At 34.0% G+C, this 13,999-nt stretch overlaps 1 protein-coding gene across 1 annotated transcript; it reads right to left on the bottom strand.

Moving 5' to 3' along the window:
- Nucleotides 1–436: 436 nt before the first annotated feature.
- On the bottom strand, nt 437–1,252 carry LOC131060843 (CTP synthase-like). The gene has a single exon (XM_057994259.2). It carries the CDS (start codon nt 1,250–1,252, stop codon nt 437–439), a length of 816 nt encoding a protein of 271 aa, XP_057850242.2.
- Between the last annotated feature and the right edge of the window lie 12,747 nt (nt 1,253–13,999).

The following is a 13,999-nucleotide window of genomic DNA, read 5'->3' as shown; positions in this document are numbered from 1 at the left end:
CTTTGTATATTTTTGGAAAGCCCAGCGGACTTGAGGGAGAATATAAAAAATTACAAAGGGCTTTTGTTACCCTAAAAGCTTTACACTCCATCGCATATTTCTCATTTTGCAAAATGAAAACAACAAAGAAGCTCTTCGAGGGTTTGAGACCCTTTGGTGCCGCCATTGATGTTCTGATTTTTCCATCGCTTTGTGAAGTCGTTGATGAAGGATGCTGGGGCTTTCCGAATCTTCTCTTTAAATGCAAATCATATTTTCTACAGGTATGAAAATGGCTCTTTCTTGCTTTATTCTGAGGTTAGTTATGCCGTTGTTGGAAGTTTGAAGAGGGTTTTTACGCTGTGTCTGTTTTTTCCACATTTTGCATACATATTAACCAGGAAACTTGCTGTGTCTGTTTTTTATATTTTGCATACACCACATTTTGCACGCACATTTACCAGGAAAATAACGTGTTGTGTGTCTGTTTTTTCCACATTTTTTTTTTCATCTTGCATACACCACATTTACCAGGAAACTTGCAACTACAACATCCGAGAAAAATTATCGGACTATACCCTTGTTCTGTTCTAAAGCTCCCATCTACAGGAATGAGAGAAACATGTTCAATCCATTCCTGAATGGCATCTATAATATGTGTAACCACCTGAACAGTCTTTCCCAAGTAGTCTCCTTTTCGTTCTTTGTCAATAACAGACTGATATATTTTCCCAACAGTAAAATTGTTGTCTCGAGTCAGAGTCACGTCTAAAAATCTTTCATAGTTACCAAGATCCAAGTCAACCCTTAGTAAGAGAGGAACATGCCAAATGTTGGAAACATCATAGATGTTGAGAATATGCCCAGCTAGAACATGAAAAAACTGTGATAGCTTGTCCTTAACATTCTCTTCCAAAGCCTGAGCACTACGGCATGCTAGAAGATGAGGTGTCAAACCCAATCTTTGAAGTTCCCAAACACTATGCTGTGTTGGCTTTGTTTTCTGCTCACCAACAACACTTAAAACAGGTACAAGACTGACATGAACCAAACAAAAGTTTCCAGGACCAACACGATAAGAGAGCTGACGCAAAGCCTCAATGAATGGCATCGACTCAATATCTCCAACAGTTCCCCCTAACTTAATGACACATACATCAGCAGGTTCTGTGCTCCCATTTTGATATACAAATTCATCGTCTCCATTGTAATTCCCCGAGATGCAACCATAGGAATATGATGGAAAGGTCTTCTCAGTGTTTGTATATATCATTCACCACCTAGAACTGTTACAAGATAGATCTTAATAATTATAGCACCAATAGCATGAGCATTGAGTACCTCAGTTGGTGTCATTGCACCTGGGATGTATAAAATACACGTGTCTTTGAAAACCTCCAGAATATCACTGACTAGTGCAGGGCTCATGAGGAATTTAGCTCCGGCCAATTCAGCACTTTTTGCATCTTCACATGTTAATACAGTACCAGCCATTGACATCTTGGCTTGAGACTATGTGAGTCTTAGAGACTTGCAAACTCTCAAAAATATTAATTAGAGTTAGAGCATCTCCTCATTTTGCTTAAAAAGTTCATATTTATTTCCATAACTCAGCAGAGCACCCAATCACAGCTGAGGGATACTCAAGCACAAGTTTTGCTATCACCTGCATTGCAATGCATTAGGTATGGTCATCGTTATCTCCAACACAGAAATACCTTCATCCAGTGCCATGCGTGCTGTCTCTAGTGCCAATCCTAGACCTTGTTCTGTTCTAAAGCTCCCATTTTGGCACAAGATGGGAGCACAAATGACAAAATGTGAAGAGCCTGGCCATACACCCACCAATTGCATTTGCTAACAATATTCAAGGCATTTCTAAAGAATCCATTTTGTCCATACTCTGGAATCATCGCATTCCATGATACCGCATCTTTTTTAAGGCATTTTATTGAATCCATTTCCAGCACGCTTTTATATGCTTCCACATTTGTATGCCTTTCTGCTAATACTTGGGGATGTTCATATCTATTTGAATAGATTCTAAGTGCACAGCTATAACATGTCCTCCACCGCAGGTGATGTGAGACCAACTAGTGCAAGGTTCTACTAAATTTGGATCCCAAGTTCCAAGTAATTCTGTAGATTCATTTAGTCCTTCTTTGAGTTCAAGTAATGCTTGACCTTCAGCATTTGTTGCAGCTATTAAGCATGGACAGTATAGAAGAATAAGAGATACAAGCCAGTTCGCCATAAAATGCATATTTCAGATAAACCATCAATTTTTAAACAGCCATATATAATCTCCAGAATGTTAGATTATTAACTGATGAAGTATCCACATTCTTTCCTTGAGAGAATTGTACTTTTCCTCATAGCAATTTCCAGAGTTACTTAAGTTCAAAAGGATCATGCTTGTACTGGTTATCAAGCACACATTCTATGGAACCTTATGATAGTGGGGTGTCCTTGAACTATGAATGCCTTGCTCCTTAGTATACCACTAACATCTAACCTGCAAAAAGCTTTGTAAGCTATGGTTCACCCATCTTTGATATCCTTGATGTTTGGTAATCGTTATAAACTTTCTCTTTCATTCATTACATCCTCTAAGAACAGTCATTGATATTGCAGCACTTGTATTGTCTAGGTATTTGACTGAACTTTCTTTTCCTTGACTGTCATTGCATTTTTTTTGATGAGATTGTGTTTTATCCTTGTTAAATTTCCGACTTTGGCACATGCTAGGATTAATCTTATGTTGAAATGAAGTTTGAGCACGGGCTTGTGACACTCATTTCATTACCAGTTGATTCTGATTTCATTGAAGTTCACTATTTGAACATGCATTAAAAAACTCAGATATTCTGTTTCTATACCAACCTGTTGCATTGAATTGTTTATCTTCACGATGTGGTATTGACCCTTTTAAATACTGTAAGGTTTCACATTGAAATAATATGTCCCTTAAAACAGTTTATTCATTAATGTTTTCTTTTTATGCATATCATGAATAGTAAAGTAAAAGGTTTCATATTTAAAACAAACATGTCCCTTTGATACTTCAGTTGGTTTCTTCATCATTCCACTTTGATATTCTGAGATTAGTTACTCTAAAAGGTATGTCGAGCTCATACTCGAAGGGAGCCTCGGTCAGGGGCACATGCCAATTAGAGTAACTAATTATCTGCACATGAAACAAACACATTAGCATAAACATTTCTTTCTCCTGAAGTAGTGATTTGTGTCTTTATCTATCCCGCCCTTTCAAAACAGAAATAAGATAGGATATGATAAATGATACGTTGTAGGATAATCTTTCATTGCTTAGATCTGTTGGATCTAACACTTCTTCTCTTTTGTGCAGGAAAGTAGGGATTTTTCAGAATCTGAAGATCGAGAAAAAAGTCATAAGGGCAACAGGACAGCCAATAACCAGTCAAAGCAACCCAAGGCAATGACTGGTTATCCTTACACTCACTATTTGATTCTATCCTTTTCTGTTTTGGATATGTAGGAAAGATAGAAATGCTAAGCTCACGGCTTGTGTGAGGTTTTAAGAAATTCAGTGTATGTATAAATATGCTTCAAATGCATGAACTCAATTTGTAATCTATCATTGTTCAATACGAATGAAAATACCCCCCTTTTCTTTTTTAACACTGCAATGTACCCTTTTGTAAATGCAATCATTTGATAAAAATGCATCCTTTGGCTAAAATTACATGGGTAATGAAATTTTAGGTAACAATAAGATATATCGATTTGTTTAAATGAAAATTTTATGCAGAGTGTTTGATGTGTATTCTTATTCATGTATTTAATATTATATGAGGTTATTTGGAATTACTAATGTGTAATTGAGATGCATAGGAAAATTATCCATGTGACCATGGAAACATTATGGAGAACCAAACCTAGACCTATGTACGTTCATAAAACCAAGGGTTGTCTATTTGGAGAGACAACACCCCGTATGTATTGTATTTTATTTGTGAAAGTAAATGTTGTGTGTGTGTTAAATTAAATTTATGAATTTGTGTAAATCTAACAAGAGACAAATTTCATGTGTAATTTTGTAATGTATTTTATTGTGTCACTTGACACGTGTTGATTTATGTCTTGATTTTTGACTTGTCTCTTGGAGGGAGTTGTTCAACTATAGCTTTTTCAAACATTTGAATGTGGTTCTAAAATTTCCTTGGGTAGAGAGTCTTTGGAGTGGTCAACTCAGGTTTGACCCAAAAGTTAACTTCAGATGGGTTTATAAGGGGTCAAATGGACTCCTAGGGGTAGTTTAAAGGTGTTTCCTAAAGCCCATAAGGTATACCTATGGGTTAGGAGTATTTTTAGGCATGTGTCTACTCCCATGTGACTGTTTAGTCACCTCAAAAAGTGAGTTTCCTAAGGTGAGCTAAAATTGAAATTAGAAGGTGCCATCTAGGTTAGATAACCTTCCCTTTTGATGAGAGATCCTTTTTGATCTTTTTCTTACTTTTTCCTTTTCCGGTTTTAGAAACTTGTGAGAACTCTCTCTGAGGTCTTTTTAGGCAAGAATGAGAGATTTTGTGGGTAATCACCTATCCTCCATTTTTGGAGACTATGCAATTTTGAAAGAATACAGTTTTGGGATAGAATTTTGGCTAAGGGTAGAAGGAAGATTTGTGGATTTGGGCTGCTCATCCTCAAGCTAGTTCTGGCAAACCTTTGGGTAGATTGAAGGTTGGATTTATCTTCTCCCTTTCATGTTTCATGTTTTTGTTGGAAAGATTGCTTGTATGTAAAAGTTGGTTTCTTGTATTTTCCTTTGTGAAAATTAGTATGTGACCTTTCTATTATTTCTTTTATGCATTTCCTATGATTTGGGAGTAACCAAGGCCTTCTACTCTTGGGAGAGTAGGATGGTCTTGCAGGTGGTAGGAGTTTGATAGCCCTCGAGTGAGAGACTCTCATTATGAGAGCGAACTCAAGGGGTGTATATGTGACCCTTGCTGCATGGCCTGATTTATGCATTTGGGGGTCATAAGGGGAGAAAGTATGGCATGAATGCCTTGGGGGGCATAAAGATGTGGGGTTAATGAACTTATGATATATCTTTGTTTTCCATGAGGTGGCTTTGTGATCTACTATTCTTGCAGTCTCCTCAGGGTATTTGGTCCACTACCACCCATGTAAAAACAACACATTTTGTGATGAAGTGTAGCCTTGGTTGGGAAAGTGTTTGCTATATGTTTTTCCCTTGCTTGTTGTGTTTGCATGTCTGTAACCTATCTAGGGCTTGGTTCTCCAAGCTCGGGGGTGGCTTCTAGTAAGCCTAGGCTGGGAGGTGAGCACTCCATGGTCAAGCCTTATGATTTATTTGTAGGATTGCTTGGAAAGAAAAGAAAAAGACAAGCTAGGAGTTGCTGGTTTTTTATTTTGATTTACAGAAAAAGAATAAGAAAAGGGATGCTATATTTTTCAGTTGCAAAAATGTAAATAAAAGTTGCATGTTGTATTTATTTTGAAAGGAATGTATTCATTTATTTAAAGTCCTCGTTCAATAGAAAAGAGAGACTAGATGGGTATCTCACCCAATTGTAATGTTGACTATAGTGCCTTTCAAATAAACTTTAAAGAAATGCATTATTTTTATTAAGTATTATTTTGTTGCAAAAAAAAAAATGAAATGTGTATTTCTGGATTTAGTTCCTATAGTTCTGAAAATAATATTTGTTGTATATGTGTTATTTGAAAATCAAGAAATTCATTTTATCCCCTTAAGCATTTGAAATTTTTGGAAAAGAATGAAATAGAAAGGCATGTATGTTAGTAAGCTGGAAATAAAACATTTAGTCCTATTTATGGAAATGCAAATATAGTTTATTAAATTCTATCATTTTCCCTTTTATCTATTCGTAGAAAATAAATAAAAAATAAATAAAAATAAACATGTCTATTTCTAAGATTTATTTCAATGCTTTCTAGTCTAAATATAGATGTTGTTTAAATTTATTTAATTCTGTCATTTACTTATATGCAGACAATAAATCTAAAATTAAATAGTCTATCTTTGATTTTAGCAATAAGGTATTTAAGATAAAAAAAAATATACATTGATTTAAATCTGAATATTTTAATCAATGTGTAAAAAAAAAAAAAAAAGGTTCAAAACAGAAATAATATATTGCCTAGTAGAGCTAGCCCTAAATTTAATATGCATCCAATATATATATATATATATATATATATATATATATATATATGTATGTATTTTTTACATTTTAAAACCTCCCCCAAAAAGGGGAAAAGAATCCTTAAATTTTTAAATTTCTTAGAAAAAAACTTTTTTGGGGGGAGAAGCCGAAGGGCCAAACCACTATGTGGACACACAGTGGTGTCGCGGCCTCCACTGTGTGGACATGCAGTGGTGCCCGCAGCCACCACTGTGTGGAAACACAGTGGGTGGCACCCGACACCGCCGCCTCTCCCTCCCCTTCTTCAAGCGTCCCATGGCCGCCACCTCCTGCAACCTGCAAAACCAAACCCTCCTCCGTCCTGCACAATAAGAAAAAAAAGATAAAACCCTAACCCGGTTAGGGTTAGGGTAGCATGAAAGAAATAAGAAAAGATTATAAAATGTAAGGGACATTTTATAATATGTTTTAGCTAGGGTTTCATGGGTATTTTTATAATAATGTGAATATATATATATATATATATATATATATATATTTATATTTATACATATATAGAGAGAGTTAAAAATAAATTAATATTAAATAGATTAGAAAAAAAAGGAAAAAAAAAAGTAGATGTTTATGTTTTAAAAGATTTAAGAAAACCCTAGCTAGGGTTGGAGGATTTAGAATAATGTGAAGAAGGAAGGAAAAACATTTTCTAAATTTTGAAATGGAAATATTCTTTAAACTTGAGTTAATATTTAGTTCAATAGGCTAGTTGGAATTTAATGGAAAATGTAATGAATTATTCTATAACATTATTATTACCAAATTTGGGTAAATATATATTTGAGAAGTTTAATAATGAAAAGATAGTATGGTGATTAAAATTTAGTTTAAGAAGTATTCTTTTGAATGTCTAACATTGAATTTTATTATTTATTAAATTTGGGAATTATTTAGTTATAGAGAAGTAATTTACTCTTTTGAGTAAAATTATTAAGGAAGTCCATTGATGGGTCTTTTGTAAAGTTTAATTGATTAAATTTAAACCAAGAGGTAATGTGAATTTTGCGTATGAAATATTTAATATTTGATGTTTGGAAGAAGTAATATATAACAACTTGATTTAAGTTACATAATTTCATTTTAGAGATCTTAATGGTTTTTATAATTAAATGGAATAATTTAATATAGTTTATTAAAAATAATTAATGTAAGAGGGTATTGTAGTGGCGTAATATATTTTCTCTAAAATAAATTAATGGACTAAATCTTGCGAACCTTGTTGAGTCTTTTATCAGATAATTTAATTATCATAATGATGCTTGGCACTTTAATTTTATCTGCTCAATTAGATAATATTAATACAATGAAATTGTATTTGTGTTGAATTAATAGATGCAATAGTTAATTAAGTTTTAAAGGAAGGATGTAATAACATGATGGAGGAAACTGGATATTAGTTAAATAATTGATATTGAATTGAGTAATTATATTAATGTCTATGTGGTAGAAGAGGACCTAATTAAGTGTTATTAAACACAACTGAAATGAAAGGGATATTTGATTGAGTATTATTTTCCTTATAAAATTAATTTGTTCCGCTTGATAATAGGAGTTATCGTAAATGTTATGATAGTAATATTCTAATTCTATCGTCTAGGAGTTTTATCGAAAACCTAAGGCTTCTAGTTAGACTTTAATTCATCGCTCACTTTAGAAACCCATTTTTATATCAATTAAGATTTCGTTATAACATCTTGTTAAGTTGTCTCAACTAATTAGCATAGGTTGTTGTATGTAAGTGTTCAAAACAAAAAAATAAATTTGTGTGTGTTTTTGCCCAAAAGTTTGGGCATGACAGTTTTCCATAGTCTAGATCCTCCTGAATACTAGATGTATCAAGCTGGAGGGCGAGTGTTGTCTACATTCTATTTCAAGTGGTGTCCTCATTGATCTACACTTACCTTTGTTGGGGCAGCCAGGAGTGCTATTCAAATATATATACGGTTAGCAACTATCTCTATACATACACCATCTCTCTAAAGTATATCCAGGAGTGGTTCTCCTTATCTAGACGTAAAGCACACCTCATTGATATGTATAGCGAATGGTATTCTATACCCATCAGCTACCAATAGAGGGCTTAGGTTTCAAGCTAATATGAGGGGCACTGGTTTCAAGCTAATATGAGGCGCACCATGGTTGAGATGGTCCAGCTCCTAAGAGGATTGTATGAACCACTAAGTATTGGTAAACCTATTAAAAATGGGATCAAAGGGAGCAACTCTGGTGCTGATAGGGAGCTAGCTAACCCAAATACAAGAGCCTTTAAAGCCAATTTTATAGAAAAGGAAGGGACAACACCAATGGAAGAAGAGTAACCCAGTCAGGGAGATGAAATGACAAGACTTCATGATAAATACAATGCCCTAAGTGCTGGCATATGAAAAGACACTTCCTTTACAAAATAGTATGAGATGAAGACAAGGAATGGGCATAGGAGGAGAAGATGTGATGAGCAGCCCCAAAAGGACATTCAACACTGCTTTGGAAATATCACTATTCCCACCTTTACTGTATCTGATATCTCTTCCGCAAGAGCTTGGTTGCAAAAATTGGACGCATGTTTCCTTTTGACTCCTAAGTTTGAAGAGGAGGCTATCAAGTTTTCCAACTTGCATCTTGAGGGGATGACTCACAAATGGTAGTATCATGGCATGATGGCCCAAGGGAAAGATTCAATCACTACGTTAGAAGATTTAAGTGAGACATTGATAAAGAAATTCGATAGAAAGGATAGAGAAATTCATTTCAAAAAGCTAGCACAACTGAATCAAGAGGGCATAGATAAATCCAAAATACATAAGATTTTGAAGGAGCGACGAGACTAAACCAAAATTAGAATTGCAAAACCTAAGGGCTAGACCTAGTGTCTCAAGGGCTCATCATAGATGGCCTTGCCTATGTGAAGGGGCAAAGACTTTGTAGTTCTTGAAACTATTTAAAACCCATCTAACATGATGTTATATAAAGGAGTGGGTATCCAACCCTTTCTAGGGTCCCTTTACCCTAGACAATTTTCTCGTTGGCTGCCACCGACTTAGACGAAACAAAGACGATGACCTAGCTAAAACAAAAGTTCCATCTACAACCCATAAAACCAATGTTGATTGTAAAATAGTAATAAAAGTAAAACCAGTCTATATGCTTCATCAATGGATTATATCTACCACACTTATGTGATCTCCCAAGAGTTATAAACACAATTTTTATTCTTACAACTCTCATGATAAGAATGACTCTTAAATCATACAATTTTCAAGTGATATAAAATACATGATTATGCTCATATCTATAAAACATGATCATTAACCAATACTAGTTACCCCCTAATGAATACCCCACTCAATTTGCGTCATGACATCATATAATAATGTTGATAATGAAAATAAGATCAATATAATATACCTAAATTTGACATCATTTCAATCATCTAGTAGGAAGCAATGGTCCTAAAACCATCATAATAAATCAACATATGACATTACGAATCTACTACTTAGGAACCTCAAAAATAATGAGAATTATTAAGGATCTCAAACTTGGAATCTTTGAATATGGACGTGAATGCTACACCAACACCAAACGAAACTCTCAACATACCCACCCCTAAAACTCATAGCTATTGACACCTCATGAAACATTACGATTGCAAGATAAGCATATGATGAGTTTGTTAAAAAGGCTTTAGAATCTTTCAAGAAAATGTGATCAGCATGGTGAAACCCTTGTAAGAAAAACACCACACCAAAGAGAACAATGCTTGTGTTATTCCTTCAAATGGGTTACAAGAATACTTCTCTCTAAATTCCTCTAGCACTTTATTACTGCTACAACCTACAAAACAACTTGTCTAACCTCCTAGACCAAGCTCCAATTCACTAAATAAATAAAGGTGAAAACATGGGATGGTTTTGCAAAACATTTTACAGACCCAATTTCACATCTCACCAATGCAAAAGGTATGCATTTTGATTTCATAGTATAGAATGGTTTCTCAACTTGTGTATTATGTTTGTCACTTGAGGATAGGCCAATGGGGAGATTGTTAAATTTATTTGTTGAAGGGTTTGGGGAAACTATATGAATCACTGAACACTTTCTTATCAATAATGAGATTTGTGGTATTTTTTTATTTATTGAGAGGTAGAAATATTTATATCTTCTCTCATTAAAACTTTCAAAATACATTTGTTTTTGCTAATTCACATGGTTTGATGGTGCAAGAGCACCCTAGGGACCTAGGTTTGGCCAAAACGGTCAAAATTTGATATATATATATATTTTTTGTGTTATTTCATGTAAATAAGGTCATTTGAGGCTATTATGATGTATTTGGACCTAATTGGGAAAGTTTGAGGTCCATTGGGCAAAAATTGTAAAAAGTCATTATTATCATGACAACTTTTTAAAATTTGGTTGGGAGGTTGGTTTTTGGTGGTTTGAGATTGTAACCCACTTGGATGGGCATAAATAGGCCTTTTTCACACCACCCAATTTTTTCTTGTTGAATTTTGAAAGTTTTACTAAATGAAGTTGGAGATTTTTGTTCATACAAAAATGTTTCAGTCTGATTCTCATTATTTTTAATTGTGAAATTCATCATATTTTCATTAGAAGTTGATTGGATATGGTAGAAAAGTAAATTAAATTCATTTCATATTTTGTAGCATTGAGATCCATTGAAATTTCAACAAGATATCACTATTTTTCCAAAAACTATCAAAACCCTCACTAGGGTTTCCAATGAGTGGGAAAAAAATGTATTTTTGGCCTTTTCACCATTAAAAACTCACACCTCTGGTTGGAAAGGCTCTTGTAAATATGTATTTTCATCTCTTTCTTGTGGGTCTCCAAAACCTCTGAGACACATGCTAGATTCGATTGATTGGTCTAATATTCATCATGTATTGGACCTCTGGGATAGCAGCATAGAGAAAGTGGAATATAAGATAGGTGAGAGTGAAGTGCCTTGGATGGAATGTTGGAAGAGATGTGTGGGACCCCTACACACCCCATATAATCATTTAGAATCCATAAAAAGTGTCATAGACCAAATATTAATGACTGTCCTAAGGGTACCAATTGTGACAATCATAATTTTACGAGTGATACTGCCTACTCAAACAAGTTGTTTTTGGAAACCCCAGGTGTGGATATGTAATGATAATGAAATGTCTTAAGAGTAGCCCTTACACTATTATGCACAAACCTTGGTGTCACAATGGTGTTGGTGTGGCCTTGGTCCAATGGTGATTGACTGTTACAATTAGGACAATGATCTCAAACACAATTTTCGGTGTTTATAACTCTAATGTCCCAATCTACTTGTATATATTTTCACAAAACAATGAACAACCCAACCATAGCTATTAATAAGATTTCCCCATAAAATACATGCAAAACGTATCATCATTGATAGGATAACTGTTTTGCATTTAGTAAGAGACCTCATTGAGTGGAGTTTCATGCTGAAAAGAGTACTTGCAATAAAGATATTGAAATCAACGAGACATTATGCATTCAAAAATCCACAAGGAAGATCTAATATTTATGAATGAAATTGCAAATCAATATAAGTTATTTGTTTGATATCTTACTTATATCATGGCAACATAAAATGTATGTATGCACTCAACATACCTCTTTGCTTGTTTATTTGAGAATGTTGCTAGGAATTAATAGGCTAATGATACATTGATCTACACATCAATCACTTGTACTTTCCTGATACTTGCATCCCTTGGTCAAGGCCACGTAGCCCCTAACACTTGAATATTATTTCCACCCTCTTGATTACTTGAATTCCATGCTCAAATCACACTAAATCACAATAGTTAGTAGAAAATAGTGACCATAGACAAGGAAGCCCAAATTTACTCATACTCAACATAATAAGAAATAACTAAATCATCTGGACCATTATTCATAACATAACCTCTTTTCACATCATGGAAGGCCAAAATTACAAGGATCATGCTTCTTCAAAGGAGCCATTGTTCAGAGCCACCAAACTATCAACAAGAGTAGAATCTATTAGGCTCATACAATTTTAGGACATATAAAGAGTCACCTTAAAAAACCCACACTAATTGCAAAAGATCAAAACCTTTCCTAGAACAAAAGTACAATATAACATAAGGATGGCAATAGACTATCAAATAGAAGAATGATCTCCTTATCCTTAACTACTCCCAAAATATTAATTACCATATAGAAAATATATATTAAAAAACATTTAACATCTAAAATATAATGTTGTTATTCTTTTCCTCTGTCAATTTTGTTCCATCAAATCTTTTATCTAATACTCTTTTAAAAATAGTGAACCTTACCAACATTAGAAATGAGGCAGATGTTGATTTTAAATTTTAAAATAAAAAGTGGTGAGTATGATCAATGATGCTAAGGTTCTATTCATATTGTGTAACAAGGCACAATAGGCTAGGGATAGGAAAGATTGACTTGCTACTCTTCAATTTCATATGGTAGTTTAATATATATTGTGGAATTTTTTAGACCGTACATCTTAATATATATTATATTAAATGTCTCTTTGTGGGACTATGTGCCCACCATCCATCGTCTCTTTTATACATGACAATAAATTTCTTATCATTGACCAAAGGTGGACAAAAATATTTGACCGAAAGGATATCTTAACTGATTCTCATTGAATCAGAAGCGAGAAAAAAAAATGAAAAATTGTTGAAATATAATCTTCACAATTATGTCATCATGAGTGCAAACAATCTAGTGAGGAGGAAAAAGCTAAATAGTGTGATGAGGATCAGATCCATCCAATCTAGGAGGCATAATATGAGACTCTTTCAGAACCAATGCTAAGGGCTATTATGATTTGAAGATTCTCTTAAATCCTCACATTTTGTTTTCACATAAGAGAAATATGAAGTAGAACTAGGTAGAGCAGATTCAAAGTCTTAGAATGAGGTTGATATATTTGTGTGTGTGTGTGTGTGTGTGTGGATGGTAAAATTTGAAAGGATATATGAAGGATATAAGAAGGCCATGGTAGAAGATAATATTTACCTCACACTAAGTGAAGTTATGGAGGTATTTTCCATGGATGTAAAGTGGGGAGTGTAAAGGAGTCTTTGGATTCATGAAGAACATTAAGGAGAAAAGGTTAGTTATATCGCGTAAAAATAAAGAAAAAGGGAAGTGATAAAGAAGGGAGGAAGAAAATAGGGAAGTGAGGAAATAAAGAGGGAGATCTAATTTATTTTGGTATGTAGCCTCTACTACTCTTTTGCTTGTTGAATGATTTTGCAATATTTTGAGAAGACTACAAGGCATGAAGTAATGCTCATAAGGCATGAAGGAGCTATGTAAAGCACAAACCATACATATGAATACATGCAAGGCATGAATCATACATGTAAACCATGAACTAATACATAAATACATATAAGGTACAAGCATATATGAGAAAGGTTCTCATGGAGTGGACATGCTAAAGACACATCAATCATGAAGCATACAAGAGAGAGGTATTCATGGAATAGACAACTGAAAATATCTCATTCATGAAGTAACAAAATGCTAAAAATAATGTCATGTAACAAAAAAAATTACAAGGATGAGGCATATTCATAACTTTTGCAATCCCACCATGGATATCAACACTAGAAGCAACTCATACTGTTAGTGTACATACAAGACAATATGGGAGTTCATTATACCCAACAACTTGTGGTGTTGTTGTTCATGTTGGCTCTTCTGGACCCCGCAATTAACATTCAATATACATTATTCAATAAGATTAACTGTGC

This window comes from Cryptomeria japonica, chromosome 10, assembly GCF_030272615.1.
Source record: "Cryptomeria japonica chromosome 10, Sugi_1.0, whole genome shotgun sequence".
NCBI lineage: Eukaryota > Viridiplantae > Streptophyta > Pinopsida > Cupressales > Cupressaceae > Cryptomeria > Cryptomeria japonica.
The sequence above is the reverse complement of the archived record's forward strand: the minus strand, read 5'-3'. Positions and strand labels throughout refer to the sequence as shown.

Excerpts from the sequence above, each read along its gene's own strand:
- LOC131060843 (XM_057994259.2), bottom strand. The coding sequence starts at position 1,252 with ATGATATATACAAACACTGAGAAGACCTTTCCATCATATTCCTATGGT.